General features: G+C 57.9%; 1 protein-coding gene across 21 annotated transcripts in view; it reads left to right on the plus strand.

Moving 5' to 3' along the window:
• The window catches only part of EBF3 (EBF transcription factor 3), a 116,363-nt gene that overhangs the window by 84,988 nt on the left and 11,375 nt on the right, over positions 1-20,000 (plus strand). For all 21 annotated transcript variants that reach the window (XM_059661704.1, XM_059661693.1, XM_059661703.1 and 18 more), the window contains exons 9-11: positions 577-707; positions 1,189-1,315; positions 18,895-18,983. In XM_059661704.1, the coding sequence (XP_059517687.1) occupies positions 577-707; positions 1,189-1,315; positions 18,895-18,983 (347 nt within the window). The remainder of the gene's footprint in view (positions 1-576; positions 708-1,188; positions 1,316-18,894; positions 18,984-20,000) is intronic.

A 20,000-nucleotide genomic window follows, 5' to 3' on the forward strand; every position in this document is an offset into this window, starting at 1 on the left:
TTCCTGTCGACAAACAATATTAGATGTAAAACGTGTACCTTTGACAAAAGTATTAATAGAGCGCTTTTGATTGTTTTTCCCTGATGAAAAGTGAAAAGTAGTAATTGTGGAGTGACAGAGGAAAATGAAGTTTTGAACCAAAAGGCAAAGTTCGCGGATGGAAAAGCCCAACCCAATTAGCCCTCCCGAGGAATGGAAATGCCAGGCACTTGCTCCTCCAGCCCCTCAACAGCCTTTTGATTGACTCTGCTCAGACCCGGACAGCGGAGCAGATGAATCGGCGCGCCGCGTGCGCACGAGGCTTAATCATTTGTAATAGTCGTATTTGCCCTGACACATAATTTGCTATTTTTTTTTTTCTGGCTCCCTCGTATTCTGCGGCGTGGCCTTTGCTTTATAAAACATTTAATAGTTTGCTTTAAACACATCAGCATGCTGATCTATGATCGCCCTTCGCCCGGCGCCCGGAGGCATGGCCCGCCTCCCCTCCTGCTGCGCCCTGGAGACTCGAGGTGGGCGAGGGCCGGCGTGGCCGGCCGGGCGCTAAGGTCTGCCTTCTCTGTCTTGTGTGAGCAGCCACTCCGTGCATCAAGGCCATCAGTCCCAGTGAAGGCTGGACCACGGGCGGCGCCACCGTGATCATCATCGGGGACAACTTCTTTGACGGCCTACAGGTGGTGTTCGGGACGATGCTGGTGTGGAGCGAGGTGAGCCTGCGCCGCGGGCACTCAGCGGGAGCTTTTCCACGGGGGTGGGGTGGGGGGGGTGGGGGCGTGACGGCACAGATACGAGGCGCCCTGTGGCAAATCCCCCTTTCACTGACACTCCCCGGTGGGTGGGTGCAGAACGCCCCCGCTCAGCCCTGGGGTGCCAGCCCTGTCGTAGGAGGTCCCCCCTACACTGGAACAATCAGTGCCTGCCTCGCCAGGAGCAGGTTTCAGGGGACATATGGTGGCAATTTTCATGTGAATGATGCCCTGTGGCCTTTCCTGCCAACGAAAACCCGGGACCGTTTGCAGATCTCTTTTCCTTAAAGAGCTCGAGGCCCCGCCTCCCCGGTGACAGCTAGGCGGGGGCGCTCCCAGACGATGGTCCAATTTTGCTCATTTTGGTAATTACGTCTAACCGGCGAGTGTCCCCTCTCACGAGCAGCGCCCTGAAAGCCTGCTCACCGTGTGGTTTTTGTAGCTGATAACGCCCCACGCCATCCGAGTCCAGACCCCGCCGCGGCACATTCCTGGCGTCGTCGAGGTCACCCTGTCCTACAAGTCCAAGCAGTTCTGTAAAGGCGCTCCAGGGCGGTTTGTCTACACCGGTGAGTTCCCCTTCTCGGCGTTCGTGGCAAAGCGGTAGATGCCCCTTAGGTCGGCACAGGTGGGCGCTGCGCGCAGAGGCTGGGGGAGGCCCTGGGCCCGGGGCAGGGTTTTGTCAGCAGCCGTGTCTGTCCCCGTCCGAGCTGGAGAGATGCCATGGACAGATGCGCCGCCCCCCCCCCCCCCCCCCCCGGCATGTGACCTTGGGCCCCTCCCTGTGGCCCTCGGCCTTCTCACCTTGAAAGCCAGGCTGGGGCAGGGAGGGGGGCGGTTGTCAGTAACAGGTCACCCCAGCTCTCATCCTGCGGCTGCCCAAGTGGTGTCACCTTTGCTCATTTGCACAAGCTGAGACTCAGAGGTTCAGTCATGTGCCCAAGGCCACACACCCTGTAAATGAGGGGCCTCCGACGCACGCCAGGTCTCTGCTCCGGTCACACACATGCCTTACGTACGCTGCTTCTGCAAGGGTTTTAGAGAAACTGCTACCATCAGAAGGGTTGCCTCTGCAGTGACTGTTGGTTATTGGAAAGTTGCTTAGTTGACGGGATTCCTTCGAGCTTGCTGTGGAGAGAAGCCATAAGTAAGTGTAAGCCAGGTTAGGACTCCATTTCTGTCCTAGCCAAGTGCAAACACTGTCATCTTTGAGAAGTCTATTTAACGATGGGCAGTACCTGCTGAAACCCGGGAGGGTGACATGGACAAGGACTCGTCCCTGAAGAGTTGTGGCCGTGACGTGTACGAGGGCGGCGGGAGACCATAGCGGGAGCCTGGGCTCAGGGCTCCCACAAGCTGTCACCAGCGGCAGGACGCCCTGGCAGGTCTGGCCTCCCAGCCAGATGGAAGGCTGTCCTCTGTCCAGCAGGCAGGTGACGTGGGCTCGAGGTCCCTCCCACTTTGGAGTGTGAAGAGAGTGGGGGTTCCTCACGCACCCTGATTTTAGGAAGGACTGAGTGTGACATGCAGAGTGTAAATGCTTTCAGCGCCCACTTTCCAGGAGACCAGGGTCACCCTGGGCCAGCCTGGGCTGCCAGCGACACCTGGGGTCCTTGATGGGGGAGGGTGCCTTCTCTTTGAGCCCCTCAGCCCCTCCATGTGGTCAGGGTGTGTGTGGGGGTACCTGCCCCACACCAGGGTTCGCTTCCTCCCAGGGGACCAGCACGGCCCCCACCCCCAACCCCTTGTGAGTCCAGAGCTGCCCAAAACCCAGGACAAGTGCATTGGCCACAAACTGTGGGTAGTGTGCCGGCCCCTCCTGGTCGGGGTGCTCCTGGCTCTTGGAAAGGCCCAGGGCTGGAGGGGCAGCTTGTGGGGCACCTGGTGTATGAAAACTTACAGTCACGCAGAGGGCTGTACACTGGGCACTTGGAGAGCACATGCCCGCACTTCAGCAGGACACTGGGCTGTGGGCGCGGGTCCCGGGGCGGGGAGGGGGGTGCGTCAGGAGGCCTCCCTGGGCGGTGCCTCTCTCAGCACCTCTGCTCGGCCAGTGTCCTGTGCGCTGCAGCCGTGTCCTGTGCGCTGCAGCCCCGCCCGCCCCCACGCTCCGCGTGCCTCTCCCTGACTGCTGGCCGGGGGGGCCGCGCGTCTCTGGGTTTCTGGCCGTGAACTTCAGGCTGCGGAGGCAGCGGGGCCCGCTTTGCTCTGCTTGGTGTTGACTGGGGACCTGGCGCCATGCTCCGACCCGAGTGCCACTTCTGCTCGGCCCCACCCGCGGGTTTGTGAGGGTCAGGGGGCACTTAGGGGCGTGTCCGACCCACGGTGGAGTGGTACCCGGAGAGCGGTGCCTCCTGTGGACAGTTTGCACGGTACTACTTCTGTCGGGGTCCCGGGTCCCTCAAAGGAAGGGGCGTTTATTGTCCACTCAGGAGCCATGTCACGTGTCTGCCCGAGACACCTGCTCCTCGGTGGCCGTGGGGCACCAAAGGGAGCGTGGATGTGTGTGGCAGGACCGACCTGCTCTGCACAGACATGGGTGGCGAGACCGAGACCGCTTGTTCCATTGGACTGTCGGGCCCTCGGGGTTCAGTCCGCCCTGCCCCCGCCCCATGGGCCTCAGTGGGTCCTTGCATCGACCAGACCTTGGCATTCAGATTTCTGCACCTGCGGGCTTTTCAGAGGGAGACGGGCTGGCTGTGAGCGATGGCTACTCTTTTCTGAGGACTCTGGTCCCAGCGGGGAGAGCAGGGCCCTGGGCTGAGCATCATAAACAAAGGTGCCTCTCGAAAATGCACTGGGAGGAGCCGCCTGTCACTGGCCAGTGGGCGTCGCGTGGCGAGGGCCTGCTCCGGGGCCAGTGTGAGGGGTGTGGCTATCCCAGCAGCTCTCTCTGTCACCCTCTTTATTTAAAAAAATGTTTTTATTGATTTTTTACAGAGAGAGGAAGGGAGAGGGATAGAGAGATAGAAACATTGATGAGAGAGAAACATCATCAATTGGCTGCCTCCTGCACACCCCCCACAGGGGATGGAGGCCCCAACCCGGCATGTGGCCCGATCGGAACCGAACCAGTGGCCTCTTGGTTCCTGGGTCGATGCTCAACCGCTGAGCTACACCGGCCGGGCTTGGCCACCCTCTGTGCTCTCCAGCTGGCCAGGACCCCTTCCTTGGCCAGCCACCTCCTTGGGGAGTTCTGGGGTGTTCTACGCCTCCCTCCCCCCGCCTCATGGGAAGGGGTTTAACCCTGAGTCAGGTCCATCAGCCACCCAGTGGCCCGTCTTCCACTCCCCCGTGGACATGGTGTCCACTCCAAGCGGACTGGGCTTGTTGGGCTGGACGTGCAGGGGCCCGGCTGCCCAAGGCTTCGGGATTTTCTCCACCGAGCGTTCTCCCACGGATGGGCCTTCAATGGAGCCATTCAGCAAGCGGGGCCTTTGCTAGCAGGAGGCTAATTTACGGCCTCCCCCACCCCAATCATTAACGGGAATATGCATTTCAAACGCCGTGTAAGGGATACGGGCCTACACGCCCAGGGAGCGGAGGTGAGCTGGGGTCGTAGCCTGTCTGACCTGGAAGCTGCTGTCTGACTTGCTTGCCCTGAAATTGATGGGGACAAAGAATAATCGCTGGGAACTGCGCCCCTGAAAGCCGAGCCCGCCTTCTGCACTGGGCTCAGGGCAGCCCCTGCAGGGAGGGCACCGTCCCCTGGGCATCTGGCTCCCATCAGCGCCCCCGCCCAGAGGCTGCCGGGACACCCTCGCGGTGAGCCTTCCGCCAGCAGCCGCCTCGGATAAGGAACCTGAGCCCAGGAGGAGGCCCCCCCCCCCCCACAGGGGGGAAGGCCTAAGTGATCTGTTTATGGGGATCTGAGAAACACCAGGTTCCTCAGGCCCAGGCCCGGTCCGTCAGCCCGGAGTGGGTGTGGTGCTCCCCGTGGGCCCCGCCCAGGGAAGGGGAGGCGGCCAGGCCCATCCACCAGGCCCCTTCGCCTGCTGCCTACACTAAAGACACAGTTACCTGGGGAAGCAGTGGCCGTTCGGTTGATTAGCCGGTGAATTAAAAGAACGAGTCACAAGTGACATGTCCGCTCCTCCCTCCCAGGCCCGCGCATTCCCAGCGAGCCTCACCCCTGTTGTGAGGTCAGAAATGAGAGGGCGGGAGCCATTTCCAAGCGGCTAGCACTTAGGCGCAGAATTAACAATCACTCTGTATGTAATTGCCAGTTAATAGTAAATTGCCTTCTAGACTGTAAAATGCAGTATAAACGCCGGGCACCTAAAATTAAATTAATGAGATATTCGCTGCATTTAAAAGTGAAGAGTGCAAATTGATACCTGAGTGCCACGCTTGTTTTAATATTTGTCTAATCGCGTCTCGTCTGCTTGTTTAATAATAATTACCGAGGCCCCGGAACAGCCTACCTGAGACGCTCACGCACGCTAGCCGGGCAGACTGACCCGTCTCCCGCCCCTCGCTTCCCCAGGAGAAACCCATCCGATGGGCAGGGCCCACAGAATTCTTCTTTAAGTAGAAGAGGAGCGTTGCGGTGTTATTTGATGAAGACAAATCGGAATTTGCTTCGAACTGAAGCTATGCGAGGGTGGACGCTACCTTTGCAGACACGTGTCCAGGTGTGGGTGTCCGTGCACGAGTGTGCGTGTGACTTGAGGCGTCCGTTTGGCGGGACGGGTTCCCGTCACACGGAAGCAGTGAAGCTCATGGGTGGCGGCGTCCCTTCCAGGGGGTTCCCCAGGACGCCAGGGCCACTCATGGGGGCTCCTGCTCTTGAACTCTTCGACCCAATGTTTGGCGGACCCACTCTCACTTTAGCGATTTCTTTTGCTCAATTAAAGAAATTATCACAAATTACCGGGAATCAACACGTCGTCTGCTGCGGGCCAAGCCCAGTCGCGAAGGGAGACGTTGGCGGCCGCTGGTAAGCGCGTCCAGGGCGGGCACAGACGGAGCTTGTCTGCAATTTATTTCCTGGACGGGGACATACACATGATTATTTCCCGCACCAAGACGTGCATTCGATTGCAAGCGTATGAAATCGTTCCTCAGCCAGTCATTGCTAACAGTTTGTGTGCTTTCTGATACAGTATTTACGTTTCCTGCTTTTTTGATTTAAAAGAGTCAGATTGTGCCTTAAACGGGCGACACGTCAGGCCCCCGGGTGCTGTCCCGGCAGCGCGGGTGGCAGTTTCCTTCCCGTGCCCGCGCCGCGGCCCCCGGCGGACTCCACCGTTTAACCCCCACTCCACTCGCCCCTTGAAGGGTGCTTGTAGTCTGAAGTGTCTTGAAGATCTTTGTGCGCACTGAGATGCGATTCTGTCAACAGCGGGGGACGCACTGCAGTCAATAGCGCCCGCGACCACGGCCAGCCAGGAGCTGTCGCCCGGCCAGCGCCCTGCAAACAAATGGCTGCCTCCCCACAGCAGCCAGCCAACTGCCGCCCGAGACCAGATACTCTGTGCCCCACCCGGGCTAAGCCTCCCTTCGGTGAAACCTGGGGTCAGGCCACATTCCCAACCCCCTCTGGGGACACGGTGGGGAAACAGGTATTTTAAACGTGGGTCCTGGAGTTGGGGACACTTCCAGCCAATTCAGTCGGTTACTCCTGGGCGCCCCCATCTGTCCCGGCCCATGAGGCCCAGTGGTGCTGGCGGGCCCCTGCCCAGCCCTCTCGGCAGCCTCACTGGCTCATGGTTGCCGCGGGCTGTGGGAGGGGGCCGGGGGAAGTCCTCGCTCCCTGCAGGGCCGACACCCTGGCTTTTGTATGTGGTGCGTTATGTGGCAGGATAGGCTGGCCCATGCCTTTTCCACTCAGCCCCCCTCTAATACGGCCCACAATTGGGGGGCTGGGACGGTGACCCAGATACTGCAGAACGTGACAACGCGGCCTCTCCTCCCAGCAGCCCCTACCTTTGCTCTTGTCACTTGCTCCCCCGATGGTGGTAGATGGCGAGTCTTCCCCAGCGACGGGGATGGGAGGGCCGCGTGGGGGTCATTCCAGGCTCCCGAGGGCCGCAGGGCAGGGAGAGGGCCCACCTGCGCATCGGGCGACACGGCGCAGACAAGACGGCCGGGATGGCCATCAGGTCGTCTGCGAGGGTGCTGAGTGGGTGCTGGACGGACAGACTCCCTGGCTGCCGGGGTCACGGCCGTGCCCTCGCTCCCCGTCTCCACGGAGGCGGGAGAATGAGGCCCACTGCGTGTGCTATTGCACAAGTAGACGATTTGTCCTAATCAGTGACACCCATTTACTAGAATTGCTTAAAATGAACTATACCTCATACAGAAATCGCACACTTAGAGAGTTCCATTCATCATCTGAAAATTGAGGCCAGTAAACTTTTCTGCTCCTCCAGTGGGATCGCAGGCACGCATCAAAATGTTAAAAATGATTGGTGAGAGGGAGCTGTCACCCATTTATCAAGGAAAAGAACATTATTTGCTAATTTCCCAACCAGGCTGGTGACAGGGTGCTTCGTCTTTGGACCCTCGGTGACCAGCATGGCCTTTCTGTTATTAGTACAAGTCAAGCGCTTTTGGGCAGTCGCTAACAAGACACATTTGTCTGTCATCAGAGGGGCTGTGGTTGCTTTCCAAGTGGCTGTGACCAAAGTCGGCCCCCCGCGCCCCGATTGGCTGCACCCTCCGGGCCGCGCTCACCCCGGAGGAGACACCGAGGGATAAATCACCAAGTTTCCGTGTCAAGGTGAAGGTATCGACGCTCCGGCACCCAACCTGACAGAACGCAGCTCCGCGGAGACAGCCATTCATCTTCCCCAAAGGACAAAAGGGTCATCGGGCAGCTGTGGGGAGGCGGCGGGCGGGGAGGCGGCCTGGCCCTCAGCCGCTGGGCCAGGCCCGGTGGGCAGGGTCCCGCCTCGCTGCCCGCCGCCCAGGAGGCGCGGGGTGGGGAGGCTTGAGGACGGGCTCCCCTGTGGGTTGGAGCCACGTTTGGGTTGGTGAGGTGCAGGTGGCACTTCTGAGATCAGCGTGGGAAGGGCCCGGGGAGATGGGGATGGCGGGCAGCGAACCAGTGACGTTTGGAAGCCCAGCCAGGTGACTGACCAACCTGAGTGCTGAGTAACGCCGAGATGACGGGGTGCAAAAACGACGGAGAGAGTGCCCCTCAGCTCGCCCATGAGGACCCAGAGCCCGTGTCCCAGGGACCCCGACACAGCGTGTGGCCCTGCGGACAAGCAGCAAGTGGACGTCTGTGGCCCTCGCAGACGGAACAGGAACGGGACAGCGCGCGTTGTTTCCTGCTGCCTGGCCCGTCCCGAGAACCGGCCGCCGCTCCATGGCCGGACGTGTGGACGGACAGGCCGCGGCTGGAAGTGCACGCGGTGGCTGTCCCCGGAGGTGGGGCCTCGCGCTCGCCCCCGAAACCTTGACGCTGGAGGTCGTGGACCTGTCCCCACTCATCTGCTCCCGGCCGAGAGCCCCAGAGCTCAGGCCGAGGAAAAGTCTATTAGAACCATCTTCCTCCGAGTCAGCTGTAGAAAATGCAAAACCCGAACTTTCTGAGCATGGAAGGCTGTTAGTGCGCACTGTCTGTGACGTGGGCCCGAGTTTCCATGCTGTCAACATGCGAGCGTGTGCGTGACTCGGGCCCGGGGGACCTGAGCGTGTGCGTGACTCGGGTCCCGGGACTCTGAGCGTGCGCGTTACTCGGGTCAGGGGACCTGAGCGTGCGCGTGACTCGGGCCCGGGGGACCTGAGTGTGCGCGTGACTCGGGTCCCGGGACTCTGAGCGTGCGCGTGACTCGGGTCAGGGGACCTGAGCGTGCGCGTGACTCGGGTCCGGGGACCTGAGCGTGCGCGTGACTCGGGTCAGGGGGACCAGAGCGTGCGCGTGACTCGGGTCAGGGGGACCAGAGCGTGTGCGTGACTCGGGTCCGGGGACCAGAGCGTGCGCGTGACTCGGGTCCGGGGACCTGAGCGTGCGCGTGACTCGGGTCCGGGGGACCTGAGCGTGCGCGTGACTCGGGTCCCGGGGCCCTGAGCGTGTGCGTGACTCGGGTCCGGGGACCTGAGCGTGTGCGTGACTCGGGTCCCGGGGCCCTGAGCGTGTGCGTGACTCGGGTCCGGGGACCTGAGCGTGTGCGTGACTCGGGTCCGGGGACCTGAGCGTGTGCGTGACTCAGGTCCCGGGTCCCTGAGCGTGTGCGTGACTCGGGTCCGGGGCCCTGAGCGTGTGCGTGACTCGGGTCCAGGGCCCTGAGCGTGTGCGTGAGGACGGCACGCGCTCTGGGTGGCTGGCTGGAGAGCGTGTCAGATGCTAACACAGCCGCTTCCGCCTCTACGGCGGGCAGGGCAGGGCTCGGCACACGCGGGCCCAGGCTGTTTGGAGGAAGTTCCCTCAGGCAGGCCTGGCGGTGGGTCGGTGGTCCTCTTCTCCCTTCCAGACGCCGCCCTCCTCATGCCCTGCCCTCCACACGCCACAATCCCATTGCCTGGCAAGGGGGTCCCCCCGTGGGGTGCTCCCCTCCCCCCGCATCAGATGACCAGTGAAGATGGGGAGTCAGGCACTGAGGTGTTAGATGTGGGGGGTTCTGCCAGAGGCCTTCTCCATCTTTTCACCCTTTTCCTTCCAAGGAAGGCCCTGCCCGGGCACCCCCCTCACTGCCCTGCCCTGGGACCTCCCCCTCACCCCCCTGCCCAGGCACACTCCCACCCCCCAGCCCAGGCACCCCCCTCGCCCCCCAGCCCAGGCACCCCCCTCACCGCCCTGCCCTGGCACACCCCCACCCCCCAGACCAGGCACCCCCCCTTGCCCCCCAGCACAGGCACCCCCTCGCCCCCCTGCCCAGGCACACCCCACATCACCCTGCCCAGGCACCCCCCCAGCCCAGGCACCCCCCCCAGACCAGGCACCCCCCTCGCCCCCCTGCCCAGGCACCCCCTCGCCCCCCTGCCCAGGCACCCCGTGCTGCACTCCTCCTGTCTCCTGGACCACGCGCCTGGCGCTGGGGATGAGCAGGTGTGTTAGCTGCGATAACCACTCCCCCTGGTTTTGAAGACCAACTGGGTGTTTTCTGATGAGCACGTCCCTGGTACAGACACCTCCCAGGCACCCCTGAGGGGCCTGCTGGCGCCGGGCTGGTGAGCAGGCACCTGCACGGGGGGCGGGGGGCTCCTGGTGTTACTGTGGCTGAAGGGCGGCCACCACGGGGTGGCCTAGTGTTCGCTCCACAACATGCTGGGCCTCAGGCGACAGTGTCCCAGACTCTCAATTTGCCTCGTGTGTTTGTGGTCAGTTAAAGCAGAGGTTACTTCAAAAAGTGACTTGCTTCAATACCATGCCCACGTGTGAGGTGCTGTCCCGCCCATGGGGAGCTCACACGCTCCTTCTGTGGTCACAGTCCCAGCGACTGCGTCCCGGACGCCTGCGCCCAGATGCCGTCCCCACGCCCTGCCTCTCGTCCTCGCTGACCCCGACTCCGTGACTGTCCACGTCACTTCCTTGTCCTGTGCTCGGGAAACACGAGCTGACATTCATCGCTGTGGCCAGCGTGGTGTCGGAGGATGTGACATTGAAGGTCACAGTCACCAGGACTGGGTTCCTGCCGCTCAGTGTCTGCCGGATGCCACCTGGGCCAGGTGGGCGGGCAGGTGGCCCAGAGAGGGAGGTGCTGTTGGTGCTGGGGGGTGGGGAAGCGGCGGGGCCTCCCCCACAGCCGGGCTCGGGGCTCACTGAGGTGTCTGCTGCTCAGCCACGTGTACAGCCACGGACAGAGCAGGTGGAGAGATGTTAATAAAAGTCATGAATGGGGTGGGGTTCTTTGAGCAGAGGGACAGCTGAGGCTCCCTGAGATTTTCTGGGGGGTCCTCTGGGGGGGCCGTGTGCAGGGAGCAGGAGGAGTCGGGGGGCCGGTCAGGCGGCTGTAGGCAGGGCTGCCATGGGGGGGGGGAGGAGCTCGGGCGCCCCCACAGGGGCCTTCCCTTCCCCACACGTTTGGGATTTCAGGGTCCCTGGTGTGAAAATAGGGCTGTTGAACGTGAGACACATGACCCAGAATTCTGGGCGCAAGGACGGTGGTTTGGGGATCCCAGTGTTTACGTTGTCTGGGCGAGGTCTTTACCGCTCCGAGAACATTCCTTTTCTTTATTCAGCCGAGAAAGCGGGAGGTGAACACAGAGGCTAAGCCATATAGAGAGGTCACGTTCACGTAAAATGGGGTTTTTTATTCGGGTATAGGTCACAGAACAAAACACCCACCCATTCAAAGTGTGCACGGTTGTTAGTCGATTCACAGAGTTGTGCAGCCACTAATCTACCGAAGAACATTCTCAACACCCAGGGAGGAACTCCGTACCCCTCAGCAGTCAGCCGCTCCTCCTGCTCCCTCCCCCACCCAGGCGGCCGCCCATCTACTTCCTGTCTCTGTGCATTGGCCCCTCCTGGACATCTGTGCAGTAGATGGTCCTTTGTGGCAGTTTCAAGGCTCCCCCGTGTTGCAGTGTGGACCAGGGCTTCCTCCCTGAGCGCGGCTGCGTAGTATCCCAGCGTAGGATGGAACCATCCTGTTACCCAGTCATCAATGACGGGCACTTGGGTATCACCAGTCATGCTGCTCTGAGGTATTTGTGACCAGGTTTTTGTGTAGACATATGAGAAACATTACGCTCACTTCGGCTTCTCGAAATCACCATTTTGATACCTTCACCTTGTATCCTGTATCCTCAGGAAGCCCCCCATTGTGACTCATTATTTTGTGCACCTACTGTGTGCTCTGCACTGAGTAGGGCAGGTGCCATGACACAGGGTGATGGCCCCACCATCAAGGAGGAGGACGGACCCTGAACAAGAGACTAGGTGGCCTGGGAAGCGCCGTGGGGGGCTGGCGGCTTCGGGAACACAGGCCGTTCTGGGTCAGGGACACCTGGTCTGGGGAGGGACGAGCTTTCGTAGCTCATTTTCCAGCTCACCTTCTAGTGGAGGTTTTTACACTCGTGTGATGTGTGCAAATCTGTTGCCCGATGGTCCTCCACAGAGCATTGCCCTCTGGGTTTTAAGTCCCCTCTCCCAGTATCTCTAAGAGGGTGGATGACACCAGACACTTGACTATTTCTTAGAGAAAAGGGACCCCGCGCGGGGCGTCTGGCCTTGATTTCTTCTCTGGCTTCTCCTTTGCCTTGTTCACAGCCCTTCTGTCCATGGGGAGTGGTAATATTTGCTAGAACAGCGTTGAGGGGGGATGTGAGGGCTCATGGGGTGGCCCAGCCACGTCCCTACCTCAGGGCCGCACTGTGGGGAGTTGTCCCCGGGGCAGACTAAGGCGGCTTAGTGCCCACCGGCCAGGCCTGAGGTAGGGGCTACTCAACAGGACTCTAAAAGCCACAATCCCGTGCGTTCACGGAGGAAATGAACAGAATTGTTTCGGTGCAACCCAGCAGCTGTCAGCCAGGGTGTTTTGGGAGCAAGGGGGGTGAGCTGTCCCCTTTTCTGCACTAGGTGTCACATCACAGTGCCGCCGTCCACTGCCTGGTGTCGGCGAGTGGCCGCGGGGCCCTGTGCACACCACACGCACCACACGGCCAGTGGGGCCGTCTGTGTGAATGTGGAACCGTGTTCCCCATGCGAGCGGCGAGGGGTGCCCGTCCTCCAATTAGAAGTCAAGCGAGGCGCTTGCCCGTCCTTACAAGTCTTGGTTGCGGACAGCGCCCTTTGGTTAGCGGGTTGGAGGGCCGTCTGGGGCAACCGCAGTGAGGATCAGAGGCCGACCCCGGGCGGGTGAGCCACCCCACGCTGGGGCGCTGGAAAAGCCACGTCAGTTTGATGAGGGCAACCTAGGGTAAGCCGCTTGGTGTCGAAGAAGGGGCACCCTGAGACTTCTGGTTGGTTTCCAGGGGTGGCCCGCTGCCCCGGGCCAGGCCCCGGGAGCAGGCTGGCTGCTGGGGGCAGCACCTCCTGGCAGGCGATGCAGAATCGCTGGCCTTTGTGTTCCCAGGCGTGCCACGGTGCCTGGCTCGCCCTGCCGGGTGCTGTGATTGAAATTCATTGCCAAATTTATTGAGAAATTAATGAGAAAAGCTGCAAAGTATTGACTTTGAGAGGAAAACACAACTCATCTTGAATGAGGAGGAAAATGCAGCAATAATTTAGCCACTATTGATTTGGCCCTGTCCATGTATTGATCTTCATTTTACAATATTAATTTGCACCTGCAATCGGCTGCAAAGGGAACCGATTTCATTTCGTGGCTGCGTTAATGTGCAAAGCATTAGGTGCTCTTAAGAAGTGGGGGTATTACAGGTCGCGTCGGGAAGGCAGATCCCCCCCCCACTTTTGCTTGTTACTGAAATAGACTAAAAATTAATTTTTTTGTCGGACAAAATATGAAAGCAGAAACCCATCTAAAATGCGGCCCTCCTCTCGGCTGCCCTGACCGCGTTTCATCCGCGCCAGGAGCCGTCAGCCGCCTGAAACTCCAACCACCTCTCATCATCATGCCCGGATCAGTTCAAAGTTCATGAAATTTCTATGAGCATTGATCTCGCCCCATTGATTTTTTTTTTGCAGCAGATCTTTGAAATTTTAATTTCCCGAGCATCTGAATTTCTTATAGATGAAATGCACTTGGAGGAGACAGTTGATGATAAAGTGGAGAACTTAGCATCATTTTAAAGCCGAAAAAAAGGAGGAAAAAAGCAGGCCTTTGCAGACTTTGTGTAGGGTTTCTGCCGCGGAGTGATGGAGGGGCTCTGGCGGGGTGAGGCATTCAGGGGGAGCCAGACACCACTTTCGTCTTCGGTGGCCACACATTTTTAATGCCACTTTTTTTATACAGTCATTTTTGAAAGAAAAGCTACCTGGAGAAGCCAGCGGGACAGAGAAACATTCTTCACCGTGCGATCATTTGCTCACAGCAGTCTTTATCACCTGGTCAAGTTCACCTAGTTACTTATCAGTGGGACATTTAATAACCTCAAGGTGATATAATTGCTATTGGCATTTTCCCCCCTCGGATTCAGCTGGTTAATGTGTAAACTACTTGTCAGCAAATAGCACTTTGTCACTGAAATCACTAACACCCTCTAGAGGGATGTCTTTGTATTGAGCAATTTAATTTTACTTTATTTAATTTTTACACATTACAACCTGTGTTCATTCAGGCACACGGAAGGCGTGCAGTCTGCTGGGGCAGGGCCTGGGTCCCCTGTTCGGAAAACACACTATATCTTATTTAACAATCCCCGTCGCCGTAATTGACGCGCGTCCTTGTCCCTCGGTAACAGACCTGCAGATGTTCTGATTATGTAGTTATGCTGCTAATGTGAAAAACGGCCTCATTATGAGGGTCTGTTTGGAGCTAGAAAATGACTGCATTATGACAAATGCATGATTGGGAACTTACAGGAAGATGATCATTATTGCAATGAAACGGGAACTCGTTTAATAGCAGCAACCAGCAGCTGGGATGCAGCAAATGAATGCCTTCCTGTTTTTATTGTTGTAGTCAGGGTTCCAGGCAGAAGGAAAACTCCTGTGAAGCCGAAAACTCCTCGTAGCTCCCGCTGGCTGGTTGGAGCCAGGGCAGGCGGCGCTGGGAACACTGGTTCTCTACCTGCCAGCACACCCCCCCCCCTTGCCCGGGGAATGGCGCTGTTTAAAGACACAACTGTGGCTGTGGCAGCAATTACTCAGGAGCACTTAGTGGGTGGCACGGCTCACCGCTGGGCTGCGCTCCAGGTCCCCAGGCAGGCCTGGTCGGGAGGTTGCCGTCACAACTCAGCTTTGCAACCGTGATCCCTCCTTCCTGCTGGAATCCAGGCCCCACTGTGGGCAGAGCACCCGCTGGCCTGGGTTCGGGCGGAGACCCGGCATCCTGGGCGGGCAGCCCACTGATGCTACAGCAGCAGCAGCAGCAGCAGGGCCCCTGGGGGGCGGGTTTCCCACACGGAGCCCCAGCGTGTAGTAGCGGCTTCATGAACGGCGGTGAGTGGACTGGATTGAAGACTGTTCGTTTGGCCATTTCCCTTCCAGGAGAGTTGCTCCTTGTAGAAAACACTCGCTGGCCCCAAACATACGTGTTTTCCAATCGGAGGTGTTGTTTCCATGTTATCCACCCGGAGGCCCCCAACATGCCCCTTGCTTAATTGAATCAGATTTCTCTGTTCTTGGAACTGGACATTCGAGTCTGATAAAATCATTATCTACATTTTGGAGTGTCAAACGAACTCAGATGGCAGGGCCGGGCATCAAAACAAAAACGGAAGCTATGGCTGTCACCAGGAACGGTGTTGCGCGGACGGGGGGCCGGGCGGACGGGGGGGCCGGGCCGTTGGTAGGTTTCTCAGGGCAGCGGGCATACCGGCTGCAGCTGCACTCAGAGCCTGGAGGTCCCAAGGTGAACTGACATCACAGACTGTTCACATTTTATCCGCTGCGGTAGGATTAATCCCCAGCACACGGGCATGACTTAAATATTTAGGGTGCTGCTTCTGTTACGACGTTAATGCATGCAAAGGAACGAGATTTCCTCCAATACAGTCAGATGTCTTTAAGCACGAACCTCCTGAGCGGGAGGCGGTCTCGGCACGGGAATCGGTGGGTCTCTGTGGCCGTGTCAGGCTGCATCTGTGTGACCGGCCCTGGAGGCTGGCCTGCCTGTGATAGCCGGATATCTGGCCTCGCAGGCTGCCTGAGAGCCGGCCCCATTTGGCAGTGAATGTGATTCCCGGCTATTCTGGCTTCTGATTCATTCAGGTTTTATTGCTGTGTAATTTTCTTATTCTAAAATAAAAGCTCTCCAACAAAAATTACTATGCATTAGGCCGCGGTAGCCTACTCAAATGGATATTAATACAGTTTATCTCTGAAAGGGCGAATAATGTATCTGAAACACAGATAAAAGGCTCTCCACTAAATGAGGAATGTTAATATCTTATGGCACGGTTAATAAAGAGATATTTCACAGGGGAGATTTGTTTTATGACTTTTGATACAACAGCCTTATAATCTGACACATCTTAAATGATATAATTTGGTGCCACATTCATCTTTTATACGCAGCAGTCCCTCATAGCAAGACTTGAATTCAGAACAAATCATGGGCACTAATTACTTAGGGGGGAGTTTATTAGGAAGCTCATTGGCTCGGATGCACGAATGTGGACACCCATGCCGAAAAGCTGGAAGCTTATCGTACATTTTGAGAAATGTCTTCTGGTTGTTGTTGTTTTTTTTTTCTCCAGCAGAAAATGACATTTGTGTTTGTTGTGTTTAAGGCAGAGTTTAAATTAATTTAACCAGCGACACATGTTCAGGACGAAGCACGCTGCTAAATAATTCCTTGGAATAAATTGCTCAGGACCCAAGTACATTAATTTACGGCTCTCCTGATGCTGACAGATGTGAGGGCGGGAGGAGGACCTCCTAATATTAACATAAAACAAATTTGCTTTATTCTTCTTCATATTTCTTCCTCCTCCCCGCCTTGAGCTCACCCACGGCTCCTTCTCTAATTATCCACGAGGTCAGTAAGCAGAATTGGGAAGAAGCGGGGAGATCAATACAAATTATCCCTGAGCAAACCAGTGCTGACAGTCTGAATTGCAGCATATGTTTACCCAAAATCAGGCAATTTATCTTAATATCAGCAAAGTAATGCAGTGCAGGTGAAAGGTCAGGCAATCTCTCCCCCTCATAATTACCCAGTTCTAAAACAGGAAAGTGGTATTGATTGGCCTGGCTCGGGGCTCGGCGACTGGACGTGCCAGAGCCTTGCCCTGCCCGGCTGGGCCTCGCCTTGTAAACGCCACGGGCCGAGGATTTATGAGATGTGTGCGAAGGGTCTTCGGCTTTTCTCCTCCCGCTGGAGAATTTGCCGGAGAGATCTCGGCGGCGCCCCCGGGTGCGGGGCGGTGGGTTCTGTGCGGTCCTCGGAAGGTGGTCAGTGGGCTGTGCTGCTCTTGGGGCGGCTTGGACCCCCCCCCCCAACTCAGTGATCCAGCACCCCCCGGAGCCAGGATGTGTGTCACTTCTGCAGTTCCAAGACAGGGCAATTTTTTCTAACCCTCCCATGTAAAGTCCTGGGGCTTCCCGCAGCCAAGCTGCTCACACAGCCTCCCCGCCCCCACCCGGTGTGGCAGAGGCCGCGGGGTTCAATGACGTCATCTTCCCAGCAGCCCACCCGGGTGCCCCGCTCCCTCTGGGCGGTGCCTGTGAGATGTCAACGCTCTCTGGGCTGAAGCAAGGGGTGCCAGGGGCCCTCCTGTTTATCCTGCTTTGAAATGTTGGTGCGAGGAGAACAGCGTCCCTTGAACTGAAACACTGGGCAGTGTCCTCCCGGAATGAGAGTGTGTGGTTATTCCAAGTCATAAGGCTTCTGAAAGCTCGCATTAAAGCGTCTATCACCTGTCAGCGCATTTGCATGAAATCAATAGCGGCCGCCCATCTATCTTTTCTGATCACCTTTCATCAGGCCGATTCATTAAGTCAAACAGTCATGGTGATTAGCTGGGGGAGAGAAGCAGCCCTGACACGAGGGAAACGCACAGTGGGCCACCTTTTTTGTTCCCTAATCAAGAAACGTAATACTTTATCTCCTCCTGTCTGGGCCAGTCGCGGGGTGAGGCCCATCCGCCCGGCGGCCCACGCCACACTCCCGCCCGACGCCCGTGTCCCGGCCCGGCAGAGACATGACAAATTGTCCCCCAAGTCACTGCTGACAGCTTCTGATGATTAATGGTTTGATTATGAAGTGGTTTTGCACGTATAGAATTTACATCACAGGGAGTTAGAAATTCCGCCGTGTCACCCGTGCCCGGGCACTGGGAAGAGCTGTGCGATTTGCAAAGGGAAAAAGGGCGAAATCGCAGCAAAAGCCATGTCATGTAAAATCAATATGTCGGATCAATGCTTTATTAACAAGAAAATGTCTTACTTCACATTCCTGTGCGGACCTTTGTCTCCGGGATGGGTGATGGAATGTCAAACCGTATCGCGGCCTCAGCGTGCGGGCCGCTTATTGAGCGCCCCCCGCGGCTTCCGGTGCCGCTGGCCAGGCCCGCGTGGGTGTCCGCGCGCCAGCCCGAGCGCCGGAGGGCAAGGGGGGCCAGTTATTTCGGGGAGCCCTTTTCAGAGGCGGCCTCTCCCCTCCTTCCTCCAGCGCGTAGCTGGCAGACCCGCCGCGTGGGGTGGTGGCAATCGTCAGATGACGTGCTGACTAGCGAGCGACGGCCCAAACGGCGGGCCGCGTGACGCGTCGGTGGCGGCCGGTCTTATTAGTCTCGGAAAACTCGGTGATTTATGTCGCGCCACGCACCCCTGGCGTGACTCCACGGAAAACGCTATCTACATCGGGAAGTAATGTACTCTAATAAGTATTTCCATCTTCACCGCGTCCCCGGGCCCGCGGGCTCCGAGCCGGTTGGAGTCAGGCAGAGCCATAACAAAGCCCAATGACTCCTTATAAAGCTTGTTAAACACAGAGCGAGCCGTCGGACGGGGTCCCGGCCGTGATTCATGCACTGTACGCGGCGCGCGGGCCGCTGATTTATGGCCCCGCACAGTTCATAGTCAAAATTACAATTTGAGGGATAAAAAGATTAATTACTATTTGTGGCCGGCAATTTTCGGGAGGCTGGTGGAACGATGGCGCTCTACATCAGCTGGTCGTCAGCCGTTCGCAGATTATTAAAGCTTTGCAAGAGTAAGTGGTCCCCCTGCCTGGTTTGTGCTCTGGCAATATGCTAGACAGAAAAGGACCACAGGGATAAATCTGAAGCCAGCAATAGCCGGACATATGTCATCATTGCCAGCTCCCCATAAATCCCTGGCCGGGGTGGAAGCACCGCACGCCGCAGACAGTGATCCTGACGGTGCTGATGGCTGTCCCCGGCCCCGAGACCTGCAACTTCCTGACGGCCCCGCCATTTCTACAATATATGGAGTCACCCTTTGCCTTTCCTCCAGTCTAATTATAGATTAGAAATAATCATTGCCTTTACGTGCAAAGGAAAGGGGGGAAGCCCACTCCTTGAGAGAGAAGGAGCATTCGGGGGTGCTCGCTCCACCCCAGAGCATCAGAAAGGGAGACCCGCACAGCCGTGAGTGCGCGTGCAATACGCGAGGAACGGATGACGTGAAAGCCACTAACCCGACTGCCTCTCTGTCCTGTTACAGCCCTTAACGAGCCGACCATAGATTACGGTTTTCAACGGTTGCAGAAGGTGATCCCGAGACATCCGGGCGATCCCGAAAGGTTACCCAAGGTGAGTAGAAGGTCAGGGGGCGCCGCCGAGCTGGTTCGGATTTGGGGGCAGCAGGTGCTCCGGGATGGGGGCTGCTGGACGCCCCAAGCCCTGCGGCCACGACCAGGCCCGCAGGCGCCAGGCCCGGCTGAGAGGCCGGCGGAGGGTGCGGGCAGCTTGATGTCTCTTGGGCGCAGGGCCGAGATCTTGAGGGAGGAAGGGAAGGGCTTCTCTGGTACCAATATTTTGGATTCTGCGAGGGGGACATAAACTTGCGCGTAATGAAATAGTTCAATTAAACATTTTCCGCTCCAGTGGCCGGCGCTGATCTCAATCGCGGCAGCCCCGGTCCGATCTGTGATTACTCGGCTCTTGTTTTCCTTTCATTTTCTAAAGCTCGATTCAGGTTAATCTTTTGTTTACAAAGCTTTTGTTATAAGTCCCCGACTTAGCAGGCTAACAAATGAAGTCCGCACATTCATATCTAGGGGGACTTTCCGTTTAAATTCCGCGAAGACGAAAGCCGCCGCCTTGTTTAGGCGCACACCGCGTATCACAGGCGTTGCATTTTGATGTACGACATTAAAGATAAGTCAGGCTTATCATGCTCCCTCTCCTTTGATATCATTTTGTCTTCTCCCTTCAGAAGCCATCTCTGGCTTTCAGGGCAGAGTTGAAAACGCCCAGTGAACAGTGCAGCCGTAGCATTAGGCCTGTTTCACAGCCCACCCCGTCTTGACCACCTCTGAGCTTTAGGGACACAATGCACCCTTTCGACGTTACCTTTTCCATGCTCAGCGGGAACTTACAGTGTCATCAGGCTCCGTTTACATGTGTGAGCACGCGGGCCACGGCCGTCAGCGAGCCACTGCCAGGGTCATGGCAGCTGTGGAGGCGTGTTTTTCAAATGCAGAGCAGTTCACGGAGAGGTTTTATTTCTGAGGGTGAGCTCCAGCCGAACCCAAACCCGAGATCCCCCGGCAAGAACCGAGGCCTGCAAGGCGCTGCCCGATGTGCCCTGCCGCCAGCCTCGGTCCG

This window comes from Myotis daubentonii, chromosome 13 (genome assembly GCF_963259705.1).
Source record: "Myotis daubentonii chromosome 13, mMyoDau2.1, whole genome shotgun sequence".
In the NCBI taxonomy this organism is placed as follows: domain Eukaryota; kingdom Metazoa; phylum Chordata; class Mammalia; order Chiroptera; family Vespertilionidae; genus Myotis; species Myotis daubentonii.